The 27,300-nt window shown below is 39.9% G+C and overlaps 1 protein-coding gene across 1 annotated transcript; it reads right to left on the bottom strand.

The window, feature by feature from the left end:
• Positions 1 to 398: 398 nt before the first annotated feature.
• STAMBPL1 (STAM binding protein like 1) lies at positions 399 to 24,562 on the bottom strand. The gene is made up of 11 exons (XM_061358847.1): positions 24,416 to 24,562; positions 12,825 to 13,002; positions 11,237 to 11,454; positions 9,813 to 9,888; positions 7,713 to 7,808; positions 6,051 to 6,405; positions 5,345 to 5,469; positions 4,312 to 4,449; positions 3,563 to 3,675; positions 1,906 to 2,005; positions 399 to 702 (listed from the first exon to the last, which is right to left on the bottom strand). The coding sequence occupies exons 2-11, from the start codon at positions 12,906 to 12,908 to the stop codon at positions 646 to 648; spliced, it is 1,362 nt and encodes a 453-aa protein (XP_061214831.1). The 5' UTR covers positions 12,909 to 13,002; positions 24,416 to 24,562; the 3' UTR covers positions 399 to 645.
• Positions 24,563 to 27,300: the final 2,738 nt, after the last annotated feature.

Raw genomic sequence — 27,300 nt, 5'->3', positions numbered from 1 at the left:
CTTTATTTCAAATAAAGGTTTCTACTGCAGGGTCACTGGAGAAGACACATTTGTCCAGGGAACTCTGATGTATCTCTCATATTTCAAGATGTGATGATGGTTAGCTGTCAGGTAAAGGAGTTGTGTTTTCCTAAACATTTTCTGCTAATAACTTAGCCAAGAGTTGAGCTATACAAGGATGGGACAGAGAAAAGAATGAAAAAAGGAACCAACCCCCAAATCACCCAAAATGTTATATTTGTCTCTACTACATATAATGCAAAGACTCTGAAGCAGTGAAGAGATATAAGTAGCTAGACGTCACAAAAAGCCAACCACTGTTAAAAATCTCTAGTTCTCAGAAAGCAATTAATGCCAACATGTGACAGAAGAAACATTATTTATTTCAACACAGTTACTGTTGTTTGAAGTTATTTTTATTGTGGTTTATAGGTGAGATTTGTTTACAGATTCAGGGGTAATGCCACTGAAATCCATCTTGAAGGAGCAACAAAATAACTCTGAAACAGGCTAGAGCAATAAATATCAAACCATTCAATCTAAAATGTATAAATATAAAATTCATTTCTGAAAATGTAGGAAAAACGGGGATCCATTTTTCTGTTTTGGCCATTTGTACAGTAACATAGTGATTGTCCATCTGTATCACCTCAGATCCAGCACAATTATCTTTATGTCCTTCCCGACCACATGGGAACATGGCTGCAGAAGACGACAAACCATTAGTCACAAAAATAATTTTCAGTAAAGCAGCATAAGAGGGCTATGGTTCCTTTTTCATTTTCTGAGCCTGCTTAATACTATGCCTATCTATCCAGCCTTGACTGTACCTGTCACTGTGCCTGACCAGCGCAAACTGGTCCTGACCACTGCAAACCTGACCATCACAGGTATACAATGCTGAATAAAACAAGGACTACAACATCCAATCAGAAATAAATTTCTAAAGATAATATTGTTCAGGGTTTAGCCTGTGCAATAGATCACAGTTCTGTGCGATCCTTTATGTATCACAGCGTGGGATACCTCAAACGGAGAAGGAAGGTGGTGTGTACTGCATTAGAAAAGGTGATGGGGGACAGCAGCAAGGAATGTGTGAACACTTGTTCTCCTGCAGTGGTTTCAGATATGTCTGCTCATATAGTGGATTTCTTTTAAGGACTAGATTGTGTCTTTAGAGGCTGTGATCCCACTGATTTTGTTGGAATATCCATGTGTTTTAGGGATTGCGCTTGAAAAGATATTTGTGTTCAATATACAACACCAGCAGTGTGTCTAATGAATATAAATCAGCTCAAATGGGCAGTAACTTCATTAATGAACTAATTCTGTAAAGAGTTACTGAAAAGAGCCCATTTGAAAAAAGAAGTCGTACATTTTTTCAGAGTTGGATGACCTTTTCATTATCCTTACAGTCAATGATAAAATAAGAGAAGAAAACAACCCAAATTTATCTTCCTTTTGAGGAGTAATATTGATATTCTGAGAGTCCTTCAACAAAGAAATAATTTCCAATGTCTTTCAGCATTACTTCTCTGTATCTGATCATTTTTATTTGAGCTATATGAGATGTTCTGTATATGAAGTGGGAGAATGAGTTTCCTTAAGAAAGTCTTCATTATCCAATGGTAAAAATTGTTTTCTTCTGGATGACTGCACCATTTCTGATAATTCTAACTATACTATAGATATAGCATACTATGCTAATTAAAACATTAAAAGATATGGTAGTTACTGAGAAGCCAGTGGAAAATTATGGGCGATGAAGGAATTACAGGTAACAAATTATTAACATGGAGGAAAACCTATAAAGAAATCTAACCTGAAACACATACAATTTCTGCTTGCAGCAGAACCACAGGCAAGAATTTGAATAGTCAAAACCATGCTGGATTATATACTTACATTAAATAACCTAAGGTCCTTTGTATGTGGATGGAAACCTTTCTTTTTGCAAGCAGAAACTTCTAGCATGCCAGCATTAGTAAGTCTGAAGATGCCGGTGCTGGAAAGCAAAAGATTAAATTCCTGTTACATACTGCTCCCATAATACATGGTCAAGGTTTCACATGCAAATTGCTTAGCTTAACAGAAGGACAACAGAATGGTACTCAATGACCTTTGGTACTCAGGAGCCAAGGCTGAGTTGGATACTTAAAAGTATTTGAAATCAAGGGGAGTTGTATTCTTGTGAAGGAAGACATGATGAGGGGAAGGGAAGACTGAAAAAAAGAAATCACAGTACTGGAGCTATTCCCATTAGGCAAGTTAGGCTACTAAGGGCCGAGGCTAGCTCACGCAGAAGGATAGAAACCAGAAACTTAGGTGCTCTGGACTGCATTTCACTCACTGAACTCTAGAGGGACAACTGTAAAATAGAGCAGCCTTTAAGCTAGCTGTGTAAATGACCGGTGAGAGTACACATCCTCCCCACTCTTGGGTAATTAAGTAACACAAAGTACTACAAATTGCACTGCTGAGTAAAACTGGGTGTTGACTAAAATGTCAGAGACCCCATCCTTTTGAAAACAACGTTAATACCTAATGGCTACAGGACAGAACCTGATTGATAATATGTTACAGATAGTAGTAACAGATAGTAGTAACAGGTTACATTTGGTTACAGAGTATCTGCATGAACTACAAAAGAAGTTGGAAGCCAGTTTTGGAAAGATACGCAGGTGTATTCTAGGTTACAAAGCCTAGCACACTTGTCACTCGGCCTGTATTTAGAGCTGTGCTACCTGAACGGCTCATATAGGAAACGGGGCAAGCAGAATGGGATTCACAGAAGTTATCTACAAAGGTGGAAGGACAGAAATGAAGGCTGAAGAAATGCACTACGTAAAAAATTAAGTTAGCTCTGGGGTCTTGAAGTGCCAAGCACTCCAAAACAGAATCATGGAATTGTTGAAGTTGGAAGGAACCTCTACAGCCTCAATACCCTGCTTCAGCAGAATCACCTTAAACAGGTTACCCAGGACCACGTCCTGGTTTTGAGTATCTACAGGGATGTAGACTTCACACCCTCTCTGGGCAAGCTGTTCCATTATAAAACTTCACATTAATACTTAAATATTTTCATTTATTTTCCAGAAACTTATTGTTTGTATTTTATAAAGTACAAAAATAGGACTTTATAAAAGATGTGATCTTTACTCTTCTACTCCCCAAATTGCATTTTCCAGATCATCCTAGAGAAATACGTCTAACCCCTCTGCTTCCTTTATCAGACAGAATGAAGGTAGGTCTGTGGTAGTGCACTGACACTGAGGTCTCCAGAACAACTCCTGTCACTACTACTTGACTGAGCAGAGTATGAAAATAGACAAAATTTAAGACCTTGGGCTGGGAAAGGAGGAGGGGGAGAGAGAAGCCATAAACAGCACTGTGCATAGAGACTAGTTGGAATGCAAGTCTAAGCAATCTAAAGAAAGCAAACTCACAACACAGTATTCCTGCCCTTCATCCCAGTTGACACGTGCTGTTTGCACTTCATTAGGTCTTGCAATAAAGAGCAGGGGAAAATATCTAAATATTACTTAGAAAAATCGGAACTCACTCATTATGCTTTGGTGAACAAACAATTGCAATGGCCTCTGGCAACATTAGCTGATAAGAACAATGAGTATGAAGATCAACACTGGATAAGAATGCTGTTTGTGTTGGATGTGTCTACAAAAAGAAAAGGAAAACTCAACATCATGAAATACTTCTTACCAATCAAGGTTGATACACATTCAAGAAAGAACAATAATTTGTAACAAGTGAAAGCATCAGTACTTCCCCACATTGGTTTCTGTTAAACCAGATTCTACATTGTTAGGGTGGCTTTTCAGTATGAGATTTATAGCGGCATATTCACAACCAGATGCACAAGCAATTTTCTGATCATGGGGGAAAAAAGGTGGAGTGAAGAAGCACAAGACAAAGGCAAATGACTCGATTGTCCAAAATCCCCAAGAGTGAAATTAATATAAAATTTAAACAACACAATACTTCTGTCCCCTCCCCTTTTGAATACAGTAGAAAATAAATGGCATTAGAAAGTAATAAAATACCCCTAGGTCAACATAAACAGAAGCTGTACTGGCAAATGCAGGCCCGTTGTGTGATCAGGATAGTTCAACTGCATTAAGAAACACTTATCTGTGGAGAGCATTAGTGCTCATTTACATGACAACAATGAGAACTAAGTGAGCAAATTAATGTGGATTATTCCAGTTCTTCAGTTTGTTGTTTCCAAGGGTTTTTTTTCCACATAGTATGCAGAGCTGATACTAAAAGCTGGAATCTATGAGTCATACGTACATGGATCCAACCCAAAGTGAGGAGATCATACTGATCCTGAATACCAAATAACTCTTCCACATTCTCCATGTCACAGTAGTCTGGTCCTGCAGATTGCTTTGGCACTATTACATGGGTGATAGTAAATTCATTATGTGTCTGTAAAACAAACATCGACTGTTTGAACAAATGAACTAATAAATAAATGCTAAATCAGGATCTGAAACATGTCAGCCTATCAGCTAAACCAAAGCAGTATAGCTCTGCTGATTCCAGTGCAGCTATACTCACTTACTGCACCTGAAAACATGCTTTAACATTTTATCATGAAAACATACAGGGTAGTATTAGTAACAACACGAGACTGTTGTATGGCAGTGTTCTCAGAGATGACTGTGAAAAGGTTGTCCTTTAAAATAACATGAAAGAAGAGGTTTGAGAATACTATTATTATTTTCTGTGACTATTTTCTTGTAACATCACTACTTTTGCTATTCTTTCTCTTTACATGATTCAAATACACCTGGACATCATCTTTAAAATTCTATATATGCCAGCATCATCCATGGCATGCTTCCTTGCTCTAAAATTGTTATCTAGGTCAAAGGAAAATCAAACCAAAATAAAACAAACAAACCCAGCTTGAAAATCAGATGTAGTACAGCTTGATGGGGGGAGGGGTTTTCTTTTTTGTTGTGCTGTTATGAATTTGATGACTCCTGTAGATTTTAACAGTCTTTATATTTCATTGTCCTGCAACTAAACCTCACTTACCTTACATGAATGTCAGAGAAAGTACTCGAAAAAGCCTGCATTGTACAGCACGTACAGCTGAAAATCTTGCTACCTTTCATAACAACAGTGTACTTTGATCAGATGTTTCCCCAATAAGGCAAGCCTACACTGTTGAAGTGACCACTCAATTTATAATATGAAGTTAATTGCACTAAAGACTAATTGCTTAGATCTGCTTTTGTTCTGAAATCAAGACATTACAGGAAAATACAACACTATCAAATGTCTTCCCCAAATAAATGTGAGGGTTTAACTGTACCAGTTTTCCACAGAGAATTCCACATGTCTCTATTCCTCTTAATGTATTTGCCTCTGCTAACAGCAGAAATTTGTGACAGAGATCCCTGGGCAAAATGACGCCTCTGAGTGCTTCTGCCAATTGAGCTGACAAAAGAGAAAGTAAGAGAGAGAAAAAGGCATTTGCAGCTTACACAGTGAAGTTCCTTAAAATAAAGAAATATACATAGTTACAAGAAATTATTAGAAGTGAAAGAATTATAATTCCAAATCACAAATTTCTAATGAGAAGAAATCTATAGCACAATCACCTCACGCTAAATTGAGGTCACCAGCCCATAAAATAAGCCCACTGCTTTGCACCTGAGGTGACAATGAGCTGATACCATCCCTGGCCAGGGCTTTCCAGGGTGAAGCATTGCAGGTTCTGCTTTATTTGTCTTGAAGTCCATGGCAAGATTTGGAGTTCATTACACAGGAACACTAAGGCTCAGTCCCCAGATCCATCTATTGGTACTCAAATGGAAAATGTGAAACTGTTCAATTAATCTCCTCTCTTAAAACGAAGAAACTATATGGAACTGCTGTGTGTACATGAACTGGTTCATGCTTATTTCACTATGGACATCCTCACAGTCAATACATATGTAAGCATATGCAATATGTGGGCTGCTATAAATGGCAAAAAGGCAGATAAAAAAGAAACTAAGAAAAATCTCTGCACTTACTCTGAACAGCACTTAAAGTAGCTGCTGGCTTTAAGACCCGGTTTACTGGAGGTGAATGTCCAGCGCAGCCAGATTTGCTGCTCCCCTCTTTTTTTTGAAGCAGTGTGGTAGACAGGGAGCTGTTGTCTGGTACAGAAATACAAGATAGCGTACTTCCATCTATCTGTTCAGACATAACCATGTTCTCCTTGATTTTCTGATCTCGAGCTAGTTCTTGCTTCTTAAGTTGATCCTCAAAGAATTGAAACTGTTCTGATTCAAGCTGTTGTTGCCTCATATGTGCAATTCGTTTCTTCTCTGCCTCTATTAGCTTTTGATGCTCTAGTTTCTTCAGAAATTCGGTTCTACGTTTGTTCTGAAACATATGAAAAACAGTGATAGCCTCAAAACACTAAAAAAGGGTACAAAAAAATGAAGGGAAAGAAGCAATCTAATTGTTTAATAAAACCACCAAGTCCTGTCAATAAAAATCAAGTCTTTTGAAATTTGCTGAACTGGCAAATACAACTATATCCCCAAATGCAGTAGGATACAGAAAGTAAGGAACTACTAACATGAAATTTCCAATCTGCATATGTGTGCTGAGTGCTATTTTGTTTTTTCTTCAGCAGCTGTAACACTGGCCTCATTTTCCATATATAAAGTCATCAGAACAAGACTTTTCGGAACAGTGATGGTAAAAAGACTAGACGGAAGAGTAAGCCCTTGCATTTTTTTAATGCAATAAGAAATCTATGAACACGAGTTTTTTTGCATAGATTTCACAATCCATTTTGTTATCTGGTTTTGTTGCTTGTTGCTGCTGTTCCGGTAAGTTGCTATTTAGGAAAATTTCTTTGCTACTTTCTTTCCTCAGCTTTCCCTGGATTGCTTAATCTGGTTTTGGTGCATAGCCTCCCCAGCCTCAGATGCATTAGGTGGCTTCTCCACCCTAGCCTATGTGTGCTTGTCCCCAAGCCACCTGCTGTTCCACAAACTGCAAGGGAAGCTTTGGGTTCTGACGGCCCTTCCTCCTCCCCAGTAAAGGAGAACTTCAAGCATCTTCAGAAGCAAATGAAAAAAAAAAAAAAAACACAAAACCACAGCAAAGTTATTTCTTAAATGTCATGAACAAAACAGAGCAGGAAAGAAAGCTTCAAACCGATCAGAGACAGGAATATGGAGTCAATTTTAAGGGAAGGAAAGAAAAAGATGTTTTTTCCCAGATACTCTTTCCAAGCAAGCTTTTAAAGCTACAGATCCTGTTCTCAGTAACTTCAATACACAAGACACAAGTATTTACAGTTATTTAAAGGCTAGAGCAGGCTCAGTTCAAACTTGAACGTATTAGGAGCTAAGGGACTTTTTCTGTATACTCACACAGATGTATTATCAGTACCCTTCTTACAAAACAGAACCAGAATGTAACCAAGATCTATTTAGATACTTGTAGACAGTCATTAAGTAAGTATCACAGCACATTTATTTCCAAGCACACATTTGCATTATTTATTTTCAAATGACCAACTGGTTAGGTTCTGAAAAGTGAGAAGTCATTTTAAGCATCCTGTGAAATGATTAGGTTCTTGTAGAACTGGCATTTTACTGCTTCGTTTTTAAGACGTTTCATATGACAGGGAAAAACTCATACCAACAATGATTTAATAAGCATATAAAACTTACTTGATTTTGCATGTATTCTTGATATTCTAAGTTGTATTTTTTTAAAAGATCTCTCTTCAATTCATCTGTCCGTGGAAATGCAACCTCCTTCAATTTCTTTGAGGTGGGGTGGAGAAGAAAGAGAGATAAGTTTACTTTCTGTTTTTTAAAAGAACCACCTGGAAAACAAACTCAGTTGTAATACAGATCTTAAAATTGCAAAATAGCAAAAAAAAAAAAAAAAAAAAAAAAAAAAAAAAAAAAGTACTGATCTTCTTCCAGGAAATAAAAGAACTAATTCATCATATTATGAAACTTCTGTAGTACTCTGACTTCGATAAAGCTATATGTCAGTGAAAGATGTGACATGACTACTACTTATCTCAATGGAAGATTAATCCTTTTCCAGATTGCTGTCTGTTATCTCTGTTTTCTTTAATAACTGTGTGATGACTAACTTTTTTGTTGTAGGTGTAATTTATTAAAGAAGCCAAGGCAGACTTTCAGGTAGGATCATCACAGTTTTCTCTGGGAATCCATGGACAGAAATATGTCTGAATATAGCCATTTCCAGGTGGAGAAAAAAAAGAATTTATTTGCAGAGACAGCTGGTAGCTTCCTGTGACACCCCTATTTGCAAAACAAAAGCAATGCCCTATGTTTTCTACTGATGCAGAGGCTACTACAAAATAATTTGGAGGCTGTAGGGAAAACAGGGAAAGAGACCATTTGCTTAATCCTACTGAGTGCCCTACTGTGTGAGACAGTCAAAAATTTGACATGAAGCATTTTGGCTTTTGTGAGAGACTGAACTGAAACCAGACTCCACTCTCCATTGTCTCAAAGATTGGTATGAGAAACTGAGATAGAACTCCGCTGTCCGTTATCTGAGAGATGGGTGGGAGGAGCTGAGATAAGACTCCTCCATCCATTATCTCAAGGACTGTGCATTAATTATCTCAATGATAGCTGACAGACATGCACAGTTGAAGAGCTGGCTGCAAGGTCAGTGAAACTGGTCCACCAGGAACGTGCAGTAGGTGACATTAAGAGCAGAGGTACTCCCCCCACCTCATAACAAAAGGGGAAAAAGGTAATCATCCACATCCAAAGACTACTATGGGCCCTTGGGGACACTGACCTCTGATGCCAGCTACAGAACCTGGAGGACTCCCATTACTGAGGATGATGACTATGAACCCTCAGGACACCACTGGATCCATGGTGGTGGCTATCTCTCTGTGCTCTGAATGAATGAATGAATTTCTATCTTTTTTTCTGATCTGTCCTATAGCTATATTTTTTTATAGTCATTTCCTTTTTTATAATAATTGTCTTTTAATAATAAACAAACTGACAGATTTTGGTACATAACCTCACTTGTGTCTTAGTTTCATTCTGGGAATCATGAATGAAATATTTCCGTCACTGGGGTTTTCCCCAGTTGGACCCTGACAGCTTTGAATATAACACCACTGAGCTTTAACTGTAGGGAAAGGATGCAAATATGGCAGCATCAAGCAAGGAGCACTTATGCTTATTCTAACAATTCTCACTGGGCAATTCCAGATAGTTTAAGCTCAGAATAAGACCGTATTTGAAATTCTTTTTTAGAAATTAAAAAAAAAGAGAAGGTAAAACTATTTTATACACAAGTGGAGGGAAAAATCTGGTATGAAGTAACTACATATTTGGCAATAAAGAAAGCAAAAATATACTTTGATTATTTAACAGGGTAAACAAATACTGCACAGACACCAGTAACGCCACACATCTCTCTTTTCCTGTTTGCAATAGTCAATTTGGACCATTATCTACTCATGTAACTAGGACCAGAATCAAACTCAAAGTACTGTTCAGTTAATATATAGTCTTTCAGAAATAGATGCACCTGGGTTTCCAACAATGTACTAACTTCTTCAGAGAGTATTCTTGTTCACTTTGTAGATCGATAATATGATTTCCAATAATGATCATGTGTTTAAACCAAAAAAAGACATGAATTGTTAGTGAAGAGAGGTGTGGTGGCTGCCATGGGGTATGTGTGAACTGGGAGTGCTGAGAAAATAGATAGAGATTCTGGGCAAACATTTCTTAAAGGCCAAGAAACCATAACCCTACCTTAATAATGTCTTGTTTTTCTGGTATTGCACATTGGTGATAGTCTCGGTGATTAGGCAGCTTTTCCACGAACAACCTAGAAAATTAAAAGTGTGTGTTCACTTCAACAGCTAGAGGAACATTCACAAGAGCTTTTATGTTGGCAGAAAAATCAGTTTCACATAACTGTTGAACACTGAGTTCCAGTCAACTCAGAGCAGGTTTCTACACATTTGTTTAAACTAACACTTAAATGCTTGTATAGACTTGCATGGGGCACATAGGGTAATGACAGAAGATTATTTTCTACATCTAAACATATTTTGGTTAGGTTAAAAAAGGGCTAACTAGCAGCCAGCACCTAAAAATAGCTCTCAAAATCACCATACACCTAGTCAGTGTTAATAAATCCTATTTCTACTGTCTTTATCTGTCCTGACCTGAAATGCTAAATCTTACATGGGAAGTCCAGAATGCAGAACTGACTGTCGTTACAGCAGTTATTTTTACCAGACCAAGCTGCACAGCTAACGGCAGTGTTCTGAACTTACCCTGGCATCTAAATTATGGCAATACCCATCTGCAAAGACTTTGGAATACACAGCTGCTATCGTTATTTCAGCAATTTGTATGATGTTCACCTCCAGACCTTTTTTATAGAGATACAGATGTTTAAAATTAAGTGGAATAAGAAAGATTTGGTCTAGTTTTCAAAGCATGAGGAAAATAAGGGAGGAGGAAAGAGATATCCCATTATAAAAAATTAAAAATACACATACAAAAAACTCCATTTCAGAAGTAAGAAAACCAAACAATACTATAACAAAACTAACTAGTTTTAAATCTGCCACTGATATATTTTTCAGCTGGTTATTTTGAGATTTGGAAAGAAAGCTCTCCAGATTTGGTGGTTTGCATGGGAAAAATAATCATACAAAGAACATATGTTGTAGATTTTGTGTTTATTCATGCAAGCAGCAATACATTTTACTTAATCCTTTTAGGAAAGAAAAATAAAATGAGGAAAAAGCCATTTTTTCATGGTTTTTAAGTGCTGTGCAATACTACCATCTTTAAGATCAGCAGAAGCTCATAGGCTGTACCTACTAAAGGCCCAGAAATTTTATCTAACCATTGCTTTTTAATCCAACATGGTGACAGATATAGAATAACATTGTTTATAGTGTAGCCTCGTATAGTAAACTTAAACTTCTGTATGTTAGGCTAGTTCACATCTGGCAGTTAATAGGTGGATAGGGGTAGTGTACTAACAGTTGAGATGAAATTACAACAAAGCCTCTAGTTAAAGATCTCCAGAGAACAAAGCTATTCTGCAAGAACACACTTAGCATTTTCCCCCTAAGCTAAAGGTGTGCCCTGTTTTCACTGCAGCTCTTCAGTTTACTCAGAATTATAAGCTGTAAAGACTACAAACAGTTTCTTACGTTATGAACTTATTATAAAACACAAAAGCATTCTCCAGGTTTCCCTCCTCCATATATACTGATGCCATTCGCTCCATCTCTACTCCAGATCTAAAGTAACGACGCGGAGTGATATCTTCATTGATTGTGATATTGCTGCCAAGTTTGCTTAAGGCACGTACTCTCTCTTCTGGGGTCACAGAGATGTCTGTATGGTCAGGAATAGCTACCAGCTTTTTCTGAAAAAGAACAGAGAGGTTGGCAAACAGAACCAGATATTATGTTTTGCTTTCAGTAAGTGATCTTATTCAAGAAACTCGAAGTCATAGAATGACAGAATGGTTAGTGTTGGAAAGGATCTTAAAGGTCGTTTTGTTCCAAGCTCCCTGCCACAGGCAGGGACATCTTCTACTTGACCAGGTAGCCTCATTCAACCTGGTCTTGAACATTGTCAGGGATGGGGCAGCCACATCCTCTCTGGGCAAAGCTTCTCTTGCTTTAGCCTGCACGAAATATCACCACCCTCACAGTAAAGAATTTCTTCCTAATTTCTGACTTAAACCTCCGCTTTTTCAGTTTAAAGCTATTCTCCCTTATCCTACCACTACTTGCCCTTGTAAAAAGTCCCTCTCTAGCTTTCCTGTAGGCCCCCTTTGGGTATTGGAAGACTTCTATAAGGTCTCCCCTGAGCCTTCTCCAGGAAGAACAAGCACAGCTCTCTCAGCCTGTCTTCATAGGAGAGGTGCTCTAGCCCTCTGGTCATCTTCATGGCCCTCCTTGGGACTTGTTTCAACAGGTCCATGTCCTTCTTGTGCTGGGTGCCCTGGAGCTGAACATAGTAATCTTTAGCTTTTTTCTCAAAACAGGCATTGTTTTCACCACCAGGAAAACAGTTAAAACATTCAAATGTTTTTCAATTGCAAATAAATAGTGATTGCAATCATAAATAAAAAGTGATCTTATCCCCTTCACAAATCTTCAAATCACAAAAAAATTAAGTAAATCTCTGTAGAAATTATCTAAGGCAACACAAAGTGTGTTCTCTTTAGAAACCTCCATACATGAAGTTTTGCAGTATTCTGTCCTAAGTTATTGTAATAATTTGATGGAGGGCCTGAATACTCTGACTCCATCACGTGACTGCTGGGTATAGTTCCTAATAAAGAGCAGTAAGTTTCCCTGCTCAGTCAACAGTTCACTTCAAATGTTCATTTCCAGTTTCAAACAAGGCAGTTACAGCCCAAGAAGTTAGAACGAATTCTACTGAAGAAGCATAGCTGTTTGTTATAATAATTAACTTCCTCTTAAGTGACTAAATGACTGGCTACTGTAAGTTATTTCCTCTTACTCTGATGAAAATTTTTACTCTTTCTATTCAAAATGTTCCTTTCAACTTCTTAAAAACCTGATCACTGAAGCAAGTTGAAACCCCATAAACCACATATAAAATATGTTGCAACAAAGCCATGGGGCAGAATGTGTGAGGAACTGGCAGTATGCGGGAAGCAACCCTTGTAGCTGACAGCCAACACTAAGCATCTATTTTGAATTGTTTCCTATTTGAAAGGGAGGGTGCTCAGCCACTAAAGCATTTCTTTGTAATACATACCAATGAGGTGACAGTGAATGATTGTTCCATGTTGTTTTCTGTCTGCAAACCAAGGAGATTGCTCTTTTCCTCCAAAGTCTCCATCTGACAGTGGGAATCCAGCACTCAGTATTTGCAGCCAGCTGTCTCAGGGTTTATTAGCCCAAGGGAAACATAGATATATAACTGTGGTCATGTGCTGGAAAAAATAAGGCAAGTCATTCTGATTTAGTACTACATGCAAATGTCATGTAAGTTTGCATGCCTGCACCTACTCATAACTTCACTATCACAGTATTTACATATTTAATAATAATCTAAAATTTACCAGGCATCTAGAATTTAAAATGGGAATGCATAGGGGCTTACAGGACATTTTGGACTAGCTGACTTGTTCTAATGTTATAAAGTGTCCAAATCCTCTGTAATAACAAGTTATATTTACAGTTTTTACGGTAACTTAACACACTTCCCAACTTTCAAGTGTTAAGTGGAAAACTCAAAAGTTCAAAGACTAATCACAGAACCTGTGTTTCCTTGAGAGTATGTTTTGACAAACACAATTACAAACAGTGTGAACCTGGCATCTTTTTTTCTGCTAAACCTGTAATTAAACTGAGCACAAACTCATACCAGTAATGTAAAGCAGAGAAAATACTTCACGCACTATGTGCTCCTGACTTCAACAACACTCGAAATACAGTGAACTCTAATGAGTTAACTGATATTAATTGCTCCTTTCACAGCTCTGAACAGTGAAGACAAATATTTAGACATGTGGTCATCAGAAAAAAATAAATAAAAACCCAACTGCGAAAGGGAAATTAATTATTTAAATTACAATGGAAATATGAAAAAGAAGCTCTTAATGTGGTTTTTTTTTCACATATGTGCACTCAATCTAAACAGATTTGCTCCTGAATGTCAAAGGCACTTTATATGTTGCAATAAATATGCTTTATGCTTTCATAAAAGCATAAAGAGTGGGTTCAGCAAAGATATTTTCTCAGCACATCTCTCTCTAGAGGCTAGAGGACTCTGGGTTAGAGAAAAACAACCCTAATGTGTTTTTAGCTGGCTGTGTTTCCCAAGTATTGATTTCCGTATTTGGGTCTTCCATATTTTGTCAAAAAAAACTAACAGTATCTATTAGATCAGTCATTAATTTTAACTATTAGTGTAAGTATTACAGGGGACATTAAATCCATTTCAGTAATAGACTTTCTTTGAAATAATCAGAATCATCCTATTTTACTTGTAAAAGCCCTTACTGGTATTCTCACGCTGCATTACTGGATAGTTCTTCCTCCACTTTTCTGTACAACCTCCCAGTCTCAATGAATATATTCTTCCTTGACTTTATATCCATGGTTTCCACTTTCAGGATTTTTATTTTCCTTATCAAGTATGTCACAGGTTTTTTGAAATTAAGGTATTAAAAATCCTTGCACAACTTGTGACAAAAAAGATGGAACATGTTGTATACGCCCAAGACATCAACATTAGTTGTGGTTGCAGTGCTAATGGAAACAGTTCTCTAAACAATTTAATTTTATATCATGGAGCTCTGGTGTAAAGGATCACCTTGGCAGAAGAGCCTATTCATTGCCTATTTGTGAGCTGTAGAAAGGCCTCAGGGGATCACAGTAATTAATATTTTTTTTGCTTTAGCCTATACAAAGAAACCTACTGCCTTGCCTAGTTCCACCTGAAACCCTTCTTCAGCTTGATGCAGAGGGTTGACCAATGTACAGGGGGGTTGTACACGGGGGTTGTACAAGGGGGTTAGAGGAATTTGCTTAAGCAAAGGTATTGTCTATACCTATCATGCCTACTAAGCAGAACAAAAGCACTAACTATTGATAAGGAAAAGCAGACACCTGGTTCTATTGACAAGGAAAAGCAGGCACTTGGTTCTATTGACAAGGAAAAGAAGACACCTGATTCTACTGATAAGCACCTATTGATCGGGAAAAGCAGACCGCTGAATCTACTGTTAAGAGGGAGAAGCAGATGGCTGATGGCTGGGACCAAACCCTAAGGCCATATGTGAAGACTAAAAGGTGAAAAGTTCAAGAAGAGGAAGACTCATTTACTTCATCTTGAAGACCCCTACCCACAGGAGGAAGACTCATTTACTTCATCTTGAGACCCCTGCCCATGAAAAGAGGGGGCACTGCGCAGGCGCAAAGGACCTTCTAGCTCACTGTAATACGAACCGGGGATAGGACATGAATATGTATAGGCGTATGGTGCAACCTTATAAATGTAGAGGGAAACAACACTGGGGCACGCATGACTTTGAGGAATTATCCCCGTGCATCTCAGCGCTGAATAAAAAGCATACCTACTTTACAACTTTAACGAGCTGTGGAGTCAATCCGTGCATCAAGCTGAACCAGCGCAGGTGCGGTAGGCTGTGAAAGGAGAGGGCCAAAAGCTTAGCCAGTGCAGAGCTCACATTAGTCTTCTGCCCCTGCAGCCCCAATTCTAAGCAGAAATAATATCTTCGGTGCGAGACCCTGCATTCATATGCTCTGTGTGGCTTGGGAATAACAATCACAAAAGGAGATCTAAGCTAAATGGAAGGATGGGTTTGGTCTAGAGTAAGCTCAAGTATGACAGCTGCAAAATATTCTAGAATTCTATTTATATATTTAAAAAAATAGTTCAAAAGTAAAGAGGAAATGTATTTCTATTCAGTTCTCTATTTCAATTAGCAGCTTTTGGGCAAGAAAACTGCTTTGACTTTCTCCAAAACCTAGTGAGGAAATGAATATTTAAGAGAATGCTCTTGAGATGCTTTCCAATGGAGGGCATGGGATATAGATCATATGTTGCTTTCCGCTATTACTGCACCTAGACCTTTCAGCCTTCCTGCTAGGTAAGGGGGAAAATGTTACTGCAACAAGTGGGAACACAAAACCCACTAATTGGTGGTTTGGTTTGGGCCTTTGTTAAAGAAGCCTATGGTATCCTCCAGCCAAAATCTTTTTGGAACTGGCACAGGGAGATATCATGGAACTCTTTACCTGCAAAAAATTCTCATTTTGATTGACTTTAAGAATATAAAGTTATAAATGCGATTTCAGTGAATTTTTAAAACTAAACAAGTATTAACAATAAGGAAAACCAAAGTGTAATACCAGGTATTTTAAAGAGGAGACATCTGGTAACAGCAAAAAATCACACTTCCTCAAAATTGTGTCAAAGTTTTGAAAGGATGAAGAAGCTCTGTCACAGTGCAAGAGCTTAGCATAAGAATCACTGCAAATGAAAGAGGAAACTGTTTAAATTTGGATTTGGGAACACATTAAAACTCAGACACTGCAAATAAAGAATACATACTAGGATGATCTTGTATCACTTTTTAAAAAATGACAAATAAAAATCAAAGATATTAGCTATTACAAGTGGCAGCATAATTAAAACCCCCCTAAAACTATAAAGAACGTGGGCTCTCTTATGAATGCATTCCAGACACCCTGGCCAGAATTATAAACGATTAAAATGCAGAAAGTTAAGCTTTACTAAAAACACCACCACAGTCAGTTCCCCGGGATGCCTTTGTGCATAATGCTCCTCATGGCGCAGCTTCACAATTGCCTTCAGCTGGCTGAAGGCCATGACGCTGCCAAGGGGCTCCTCTTACCCCCACCACACCTCCCTGTACTTTCACTTTGTTGACACCAGTGACTTCAAGACAAGTTGTAGCTGATCCAAATTAAAAACAAATAGAAATTTAAAATGAATTACTTCCTCCTCAAACTCTGAAATGCAAGGGAGGAGGCAGAAACATGAAGCCAGCAAGCAGACTTGCCCATTTCTGAGGCAGTACTGTCCTAGATCATTATGAGCTGGCTTTGAAAATGCACCCTAAGAGCTTGTATAGTGCCTACAAGAATTGGCCATTCTCTGTGTATTTTGGAAAAACATTTACATTTCACTCTAAAAGAGCAAAATACCAAACCTCTTTATATTCAAACACACAAAATAGTTAAGCTAACACAGTGAACTACACTCCAACCCTAACTACAGGCCATAAGAAACAACGCCAGCTTGAAGCTCTCTTAGTTTATTAGAGTGTCAAGTGTTCTAAATTCAAGGACTAAAGATGCATCTTTTTTCTGCTTTACAGTTTTAGGCACTCCAACTAACTTAGATGGACTTAGGTAATGCTGATTAAGAAGAAATGCCTGGACATTTAGTATGCAAATCAAGCTTTTTCTAATTATATATGTTGTGACAGTTATTATATATAAGAATTTAACATCCTTTCAACAGTTAAGAAACTTTTCTCAATTTTACTGGTAATGGCACTCCCCAACAAATCCTCAAAGAACATTTCCTTTCCTATATGATCCAGCTTTTTTTACTATTCATTAATCCTTTGCAAAACCCAGCTAGATTAAATCAAATGCTTTCAGTTATAGGAAATAGAGCAAAGTGAGAAAATCAGCATTTTAAATGTCACTAAAAGTGATTCTTTCTTTTCAGGCTAACAAGCATGATACCAAGTACCATAGAAGTGAGAAGCAGAAAGAGAAATTTTAACTTAAAAGTATATGCAGATAGTAATGCATAAAGATAGAATATGTCTATCAAGACATACAGAGTACCTCAAGAGTAGGTTAGTAAGACAGAGGTGGCATGAGAAGATCTAGAGAATACATACACAAACTCTCATGGTTTTCTGAGAGGTATAATATCATAATTCATCACAAATTCTCCAACGCCCTCACAATTTGCTGCATGCTGGCATGTATCAAACAGTTGTCAGGAAGGATGGATGTGGACAAATGAGCCTCTTTGCCTGTGTTTGGAGCCTGAGAGGCACAACCCTGCTAATTTTTCAAGCTATATAACTATGTTCAGTGACAGCAAGATGTGATACACATAGCTGCACAGCGAGGATTATTAGCTCAAGTGCAGTATGAACTGTTTATGCTACATATTTTGTGTTTGCAATGGCTGCTGTAAAGCCAGCTCACAGTTTGGGCAGAAAAAGCTTTTATCTGTCTTCATGCATTCCTATGATGGGCTTTGAAATGTCTCTTTATTATGACACATCCTTCACCAACTATGTGAGTGGACTGTACCAGCAAAGACAGCGAAGCCAAGCAGGACCATGCTCTGCCAAAGGATGCTCACAGTGACTGGTGGTACCCCAGCACAAGCTGTGCTGCTCAAACTTGCTGGAGGAGACACAGTCAAAGAGGAGCTCAAGAGTACCAGTAACTTCCAGAAACTAGCTGACTGTACAGCATTAGGACTGAATTTCGATTACTTATTATTATCTTGAGGCTGCTTTTCCATCTTCAGTTTTTCAGAAGAGGTTTTCAAATGTTGAAGGAGATTTTTATATTTATAAACAAGTAACTGCCAAATTTCAGTATTGATTTACTCATTAGAGTTACTTTGAAACATTGTTATTAGTTACTTTGAAACTTTGTTTCCCCTTTGTAACAGATTTTTAAATGCCAAGGGAATTAGTCATAACACACTGACTTGGCCACTGTTGGAAACATTTGTCAATATTTTGACTAGTGGTCTTACTAAAACACTGCATTAAAGAGATCATGGATAAAACTTTCAAAAGAACATTTTGATTCAATTCTTAGGTTCTGTTAAGAAAATAACAGGGACCTAGGCCATTAGCAATGACTTATTCTTTGCATATTTTTAAATAGCGGATTATTTCAGAAACATTCATCCTTTTGCTCTATATTTCTGTGGAATGTAAAGCCCAGATGTGGTTCCCACCAAAAGCATTCACTTCAGTTCATACATAAGGATGCCAATCTTAATACTGACAAATATTTGCTAATATAGGAGATAAAATGTGGCATAGTTCTGCTTTTTATAATCTACTTGACATCACTACTCTGCATTCAGCCTGTGGTAGGAAAAAGGTTACTTCAGTATTGTCATGAGAAGTTAAAACAGTAATACTCCATTTTTCTATACTAAGAAGTGTGACGATTATAGAATCCTAGAATTTAGATGTGTCTCAAAATATAAAAGGGTCAGTCAGTGATTGTCAGATAAAGGCCTGTTTCAGGCCAATGTCACCCATGATGCAGATACCTGTACTTCTGTACCTTGAAATGTTCAAGTAAATTTGGTGAAAAAGAGGTTAAAAATGCAGGTACCAAACTCATTCAGCTCTTTTTGAAATGCCAGGCCATATACTGGCACAGCACACAGTAATTTATACACACACTTGGTCTTGATATAAAACCTGCTAACAAACAGCTTAAATAGAAAACTGCCTTCTGCTGGCTCTCTCCAAAAAGAAACAGCATGTTCATCTGTCAACATGTTTCCTGAAACAACTGTTCACCGCTACAGCAAATGATTCAGCTAGTATAGCAAGCAGTCTCTTCTGGAAAAAACAACAAAGCATTGAATGTCATGGCAAAATCATTCTCTCATGCAGAGGAAAAAAAAACAAAACAACAAAACAAAACAATCAACCAAACCAACAGAATGGCTTTTCATTGAAAAGAAGCACTGCAAGGAGCTGCTTGCTGAGAACCCCACATCTTTCAGTGGAGAGGTTTTTCTTCATAGTAAGAGCTACTAAACCTGTCTGTAGAAATGCCTGTCTCAGTAACAGTTCATAACATGGTCCCATAGCTATATGGCTCCACTGAAAAAAAAAAAATAGCCAAGACCTCCTCCCAGGCTCCACTAATTCCCAGAGACAGCTGCCAAGCTATACAATCATCTTTCTTAGAAGTGGGTCAAAATTACATCCTCTTGTTCACCTACTGTGAAGGCCCAGACCCACCCATCTCCCAGCACACTGCCCACAGGTCTCTCTGCATATTGTGTCTGTAGCAAGTCAACAATAGTATCTTCACCTGCTTTGGGTAATGAGAGGGAGAAATCATGTGCAGAGGAGATCTTCCATGCACAGATCTGCCAAACCCAACTGTTGCTTGTATGGATCCGCCATGCAGTGCTGTATCTTACCTCACAAAACTGAGCTGTATTTTCACCTGCAGAAACTGTGGGTGACATAAGGGTCTGTTTTTTTATACTTAAAAATTTACACCAATTATTTGAACACTTTTATTGTTGCTGTAAAAATATTTAGATTATTGCAGTTAGTTAATGTAGCCATTTGAATATCGTTGACTGGCTGTTTTTTATGGACAGTTTTCCTTTTGGAACAGATACAAACATCACTGCATTAAGAAGCTACAGCAATAAAATTATATTGCTATTGAGTCAGCTGAGACTGATAAACCACTACAATATACAGATAACATCCAAAATGACACATGGAAGATCCTGTCTTTTACTTGCTACAGAGAATATGAATGTAGAACATACAGGCTTTTCTCACTGCTTCAGAGCACAGAGGTGACCTCTGACTCCACCTATTTTCTTGTTTATTTTTATGCAGACTATTTTGAAGTCAAAATCTAATATGTTTGTGCTGCTACAACTTAACCCTATGCATCTGAGCTGTACACATAGGTGATGGCTCTCTACCAGATTTATTAATAAGCTCTGTCTACAAAGATATTAGTCACTTTTAAGAGAATATGCTAAAAACAGACTAGAAATACTGAACATTGAAACATGCTTCTGTGAACTGCTGACAGTTCTTTCTCTTGTGGTTTCTTGTATCAAAACAAAACACAACCCCTCCCTCTCCCTTTTTTGTTAGCACCATTCAGTTTCAGCAGAAAAGCATTTTTAACATGATGGATAAAGTATCACTGATGTGAGAATGTCTTGGATTTCAGCAGTCACTGAAATATACTTATGCAATAGAGAACAGCATGTCGACAGTGACCCAGTAAAAAGGTGTTCTAGATGTGGCACAGAGAAACAGTGCCATTTTCCTTCCTTTAGTAAACCCACAGCAATCCCGCATGAAAACTAGTGTACTGAGGCACAGTAAACCAGAGGAGGGTAGAAATAAAAGAAATAGCTCTTGTAATATAATTTATTCTTTGATATTTAGCTGAACTATTGAAAAAAAAGAGATACCTGCAATACATAACATCACTGATAAAACTAACTTCCAACATAAAGACCAGAAGCTGTGTTGCTAAGGGAAACAAATGAGAGGCTAAAATCAGCACAGAGGTCTGCAACATTTCATAGACTTCCAAGAAATGTAGAAAGCATGATTTCACAGATTTTTCTACCTGTAACACTATTTCCTGCAAAGGCAAATTCTCTCTAGAATAAAAAAGGTTAAGAACCTTCCAGTTCTTCCTATAAAGGTAATGGTTCTTCTGGAAATATTTGCTACTTAATTTTGTAAGACTTTCATACTCTATAACCTCTAAGAAGGTTAATTGGGTGAATAACTGGCTGCAATAATACATTTCTTGTCCTATCTGTTGAAAATTCCTATTCTGCCTTACTTCCTTATGGTTCAAAATGCAGGTGACAAAAAAAGGAGAATTAAAATTAATTGACATTTCTGACATAGAATCATAGAATGATCTGGGTTGGAAGGGACCTTAAAGATCATCTAGTTCCAGCCCCCTGGCCATGGGCAAGGACACCTTCCACTAGACCAGGTTGCTCAAAGCCCCCAAACAAATTCACAGTTCATCTGAAGTCTATTAAATTGTCTATAATGAATGAAGCTTGCCTTGTGGTCTCAAATCTACAAAAAACTAATTTGGGGCATTACTTCAATGGATTCTGACTATTTTGTACACTAATGGTTAAGTAAGCAAAGTGCAAGTAAAAAGATAATAACTGTGTTACCAAAGGATGGAATGTGGTCAACCAGTACAAATAACTACCAGTTATTCTGGCATGTTTCTGCAATATGGTGCTTATAGTAAGATAACACAGTTAGTTGGTTTCATAATGAAGTCTTTGACGTCCTTCCCTATCCTAAGTGATTCAGGATTTCTCATGCTATGAGCAGATGGGGGAAAAGAACCCCAGGAATGTCAGGCTGTATGAGAAGAATACAGTGTGCTTTAGACCATTTATTCTTTTCCCCTACTTGGATAGTTACAATATTTAATCTCTTTTGTAAGATTGACAATGATAAGCACATGTTTTATAGCAGCACTGACCGTAACACAGTCAGCTCACAGGGCTGCTTTAAAGTTAATTGAATTACCCAGAATGTCAAAGCTGAGCACTGGCTGGCCAACAGGCTATTTATCCCAGTGAAGCTTTGCACAGGCTATTTTTTTAGCTTATTGCCAAATTACTTGCTTTTCCCTTCAGGATGATTCCAGTGATCTTTGCAGCCTAGCCAAGCCCCGTTCTGTATCAATGGAAAGACCTAGACATCTCTGAAGGCCTTTCAACAGTGGTTCAGAGATGCTAAAAGAGGAAGACGCTTTGCACATTGAGCCCACAGTTTCCCTAATGCAGTTCCATGTTGCGCTAAACTGTGAGTCATCTAGAGCTGCCAGTAGGAAATGGTAGGCAATGGGCTGTGTCTGAGAAGGTGCCTGACTCACAGCATTACCACAAGGTATCACCATCCATGTAAAACTGAAAATGCCGGATTTTTGTGACAGGGATGCCAATGCAGCAACTGTATGAAGCCACTACGCACGGATAATTAATGAACTGTATGAGCAAGATAATTTGATTTAATGGACCAATACTTCTATTTATAATGGAAAATATGGCCAGAAAATATGTTTCCTGGCATGGCAATCTAAATCTTAAATATTTATTAAAACGATATAGACAAAGACTTTCATGGCAGCAAACTAAGTTTCAGGACACAAACTTTAAATGTAACCTTTGATATGGAAATAAAATCTCAGGAATTAGATAAGAACAGGAAAAAAAAAAAAAAAAAAAAAAAAAAAAAAGCCCCCTATGCATACAAGTCCAGCAGAAACCAAATATTTATTTTTATACAGCATGTCCTCTGTGTGTTCATGCATAAGTGACCTTGCCACTCCCTCAGCAGTTGAAGAGTTCATGACGCCCCTCACCTTGAGCTATACTTTTCCTCAGCTTGGTAATTAGCTTCCAGGAAATGCCTGAAGGCCTGACCTTGAACATACTTCATGCACATAAAAAAACACCACATGAGAAATGCCTCTGCTGTAATCCCACAGCAATATTAATAATACACATGACTGCAAGATTGATCAAGACGCTGAACCCTGTTTTTAAACATTATACTACAAAACAAACCCCCTGCACTTGCAGCCATTTAAAATACCATTAAAGAAATGTAAGCATGAATTTTTCACCTACAGAATTATACAGGGTTTGGGAGGAATGCTTCCTACACTCTCCTGTGATCCATGAAATTCTGGGTTTGTCAATACTAGCACCTAAAGGTATGAATAAACATCCAGTATAGCAGGCAGAAATGTGTTTAGTATATCAGAAAATCCAGCTGTTAGAGTAATACAATATATTGCTTCTGCAACACTCATAACAAACCTGGACTCCGTTCTCCTAAGAGTATATAATGAAGTTCTGAGTCTGTATCCTATTTTCTAGGACCTGATGGTTTAAGGCAATTTATCAAATATATGCTAACCACAGCTTTGGACTGTCAAGCTCTTCAGCCTGCAGTAAGGAGGAAATCCACTTCTGTGAAGACAGAACTTTCTCAAAACTGGCCTTTGCCTGAGGAATGAACTCCTTGGGAACGACAGTCCATCCAGGACTTCATAATCTCACCACTTTCTGTTCTCAGTAAAAGGTGGCTTTTTCCTGCCCATAACTTCTCAGACAAGCATTCAGAACCATAGGAATTCTTAAAAATACTCTCAGGCCAGATTTGAGCATGTTAAATAAAATAATTCCAAATCAAGAGGAGTTCCTCCAGAAGTGACCTTTTGCCACCCTTCTGAGACAGGGCAGTGCATCCATGTGTGCGAGAAGCAAATTACGCTCGCAGCGCACTTGCACTCAGTCAGAGGTAGGTACAAAATGAGGTACTCGAGCAGAAACAGCTTATGGGAGAGTTACTGATGCCCGGCGAACACAGTTTCTTCTCGGTGTTTTTTTTTTTTTGTTTTTTTTTTACGTTCTTTCACTTTAAGTTCCGATGCTGATCTTTCACAAGTATATGGAAATTATTTAAAAATAGAGTGCTGTTCTGAGTTTGCTTTCTCTCTGACACAGGGTAACGTTCCGAACTCTGCTCCCCACCACACTACCTATCATCACCTGTTTATGTGGGCGCAGTGAAACCCGCAGCTTTGCTCAGCGGGACTCGCTGCTCTCGCTTCCCGCACGAACTGACACCGCGATGCCTCCGCCGCATCCCCACACCATCCTCCTCGCCCCGGTACGCACACTCCAGAGGCTCCTCGCACACAAAGTTCCGCCCTGCCTGGAGGAGGGCGATTTCCAACGGGCCTCCTGGGATCGCGGCACCTGACACCGGGGCGGGGACCGGACCGGCTGATCACGCACCAGGGACATTCATCACGGTAGCGGGGCTGATGGAGCTCGTACCGGCTACGGCTCACACTGCTCCCCGGCCCCGGAAGGGGCACGGCACGGCACGGCACAGCGCGGCGCCACCCCCTTCTCCCTCTGCCCGCAGGGACCATTGGCGCAAAGCAGAGGGATGGAAGCAGCGCTCCGCCAGCTGCCTGACCCGCGCTTCCCCGGGAAAGGCGACGGCTGCTTACCGGATCTCGCATCCGTGTGAGCGGCTCCGGCGGCCGGTTCTGGAGACAAAGAGAGTGGTGCCCGCCGCACTGCAGGGTCCTAGGGGAGCGGGCAGGAGAGGCCGGGCGGCCCGGGCCTCCGCCGCCGGGACTCGGTGCCGTGGGCACGCCGCGCAGGACCGGGCAGGTGCCGGCGGCACGGCGGTGAGGAGCCGAGCGGAGCGCCCTGCGCCGCCGCAGCCGGCCCGGGTTACGGTGCGGGGCGAAGGGAGGAGCCTGCGCGGCGCCGGGGCGAGCGGCGTGGCAGCGGTCCGCTCTGCACCGCGGGGTCCCCCGCAGCCACAGCCCAACGGCCGCGGGCGCCGCCGTGTGCCAGGGGCTGCCGCTACATCCCAGCGACTGCCCGGGAGGGCGAGGGGAGCGCCAAGGCCCGTGCACACCCGCGGGTGTCCCTGGCACCTCACCCGCGCTCCTGGGTCGGCCCAGCCATTCCAGCCCATAGGTGTTAGGTACCGGGGCCAGCGTGCCGCACCTGAGCTAACCTGAACGCTAGTGCGGCTAACTGAGGGGGAACACAGCGCTGTTTCTAAGGAAGGTATATGGGTGAGGAGGAAGAGGAGGAAGGTTTAAATGAAGGCGTGTTGGTCCATATGGGGCTGTGGAACCGGGAGAGAGGGATCGCTGGAGGGGAGGGGACTCTCTTCCTTAAGGCAGAGGAAGTAGGGGGTTTGCAGTAGGCTGCCAGCCTGGGTTTCTGAGCAGGCATGAAGAGCAGTGCAGTGTAGTGCAGTTTAGTGTAGTGCAGCGCAGTGCAGTACTATGGGCTGGCCTTAACCTCTGCTAGGAATGTCCAGTCAACACAGCCATCAGTCCATGATAACTTTGGATTACTTTCTTGGTGGCCTTCTACTGAACTTGCTCAGCAGATATTAATCATATTGTCTTTCCTGTGGCCCAGACCTGGACATACAAGTCTAGATGTGGTCTAAGATACTTGTATTTATATCACCCTACACTCCCAGGCATGGCAAGGGCATTTACCATCCTTCCTGTTGGTGTGTGTGTGGCTGTTCTGGCTGCTTGGCATCCCAGCCTTGAAGTATCACTCTTGGTGCTGATGGCTGTGGTATGGGGCAACAGGTCTTGGTCCTGGCTTTAAGAACAGAAGGGACTGATTTGGGCAAGCAGTAAAAATACTGTTTGTTCAAACACCTTGTTACCTTGAGGTTTTCCTGCAACACTTGTAATTCACCAAGTCTGGCTGAAAATATTATAAAATACAGACTTTGGTCTATGCCATGGAGGGCTTTATCTGTGCTCACTGGAACTGTTGAGTTAATCATATCCAGAAGCAGACATGCAAGGGACACTTGCAGTGCTGCAAGGGTGTTTTCTGAGTAGCTAACTGTCTTGTGAGGAAGTGTAAGCAGTGGGTGTTTCTCTTGTCCAGACACTGCCCATTCCAGGACTGCATTCCAGGTGGATGTCAATAAGAAGAAAGCATTTGGTTGCAGGAAATTATGGCAGTTAGAGAGCCTATCTGGAGACTATTTGGAAAATGTTGTCTTCCATCAGAGAATTTGGCAATCCTTTGTGAAATTCAGGTCAGAGGTGATGTTAGGTTGGACACCAGGCTAATTTAGGTGTTCAGTATGGAAGACACTACATCTTGTGCTCTTTTCCAAGAAGTGTTGGTTACTGACCTGAATGCTTCCCTGTAACCTTTTGCAGATTGTTTCTGTATGTCCTTGTTTCATACGGGATAGAGTTTTGGGTTTTTTTCCTAGTAACTGGTGCAGTGCTGTGTTTTGGCTTCTAGCCTGAGAACAGCACTGGTAATACACCGATGTTTCAGTTATTGCTCAGTAATGCTTACCCTGATCAAGAACTTTTCAGTCTCTCATGCTCTGCCAATGAGGAGGGCACAAGAAGCCAGGAGCGAACAGAGACAGGGCACCTGACCCAAACTATTCAAAGGGGTATTCCATACCACAGCATGTGGTGATGTGGTTTGGGTGATACGGTTTAGAGCGAGGTGTCCCTGCCCATGGCAGGGGGGCTGGAATTTGATGATCTTAAGGTCCTTTCCAACCCGAACTATTCTGTGATTCTATGTCAAGCCCAGTATATAAACTGGGGGGAGTTGGCTGCGAGCTGCTTATCACTGTTTGGGGACAGGCTGAGAATTGGTCAGTGGGTGGTGAGCAATGGTATTGTGCACTACTTGTTAATTTTATTGCTGGTTTTGGTTTATTCCTTTTTGTATATATTTCCTTTTATTATTACTATTGTTGTTATATTTTACTTTGTGTCAATTATTAAACTGCTCTTATCTCAACACATGGGGTTTACTGGTTTTTGTGATTCTTCTCCCCATCCCATTGCAGGGTGTGGGACTGGGTGAGTGGCAGCATAGTACTTAGTTGCCAGCTAGGCTTAAACCACAGCACTGTGGATGGTCCTTCTTCTATGGAACAGGAAGGCCCTCTAGAGAAGTTTGAACTTGATATCCTGGAGCATGCCTTGTTGGCTGCTTCCAAGCTCAGTAAGCTTAATCTCAGACTTGTGTCCACATGATCGGGTTTTGAAGAACTGCTAGATCCTTCTTCATTCATCTCCCAGAAAGGACAGTCCCCAGTTTCTGCCTGATGCTTTTTTTCAATTGGGCAGAGCCATGTTCACATAGAATCATAGAATAGTTAGGATTGGAAAGGACCTTAAGATCATCAAGTTCCAATCCCCCTGCCATGGGCAGGGACACCTCACTCTAAACCATGCCACCCAAGGCTCTGTCCAACCTGGTCTTGAACACTGCCAAGGATGGAGCATTCACAACTCCCCTGGGCAAGCCATTCCAGTGCCTCACCACCCTTACAGTAATGAACTTCTTCCTTATATCCAATCTA

Source organism: Neopsephotus bourkii, unplaced genomic scaffold (genome assembly GCF_033783945.1).
Source record: "Neopsephotus bourkii isolate Nb327-2 ecotype Australia unplaced genomic scaffold, CSIRO-AGI_Nbou_v1 NB_951, whole genome shotgun sequence".
Taxonomy (NCBI): domain Eukaryota; kingdom Metazoa; phylum Chordata; class Aves; order Psittaciformes; family Psittacidae; genus Neopsephotus; species Neopsephotus bourkii.
Note: the sequence above shows the minus strand (reverse complement) of the source record. Positions and strands in the feature narration are given on the sequence as shown.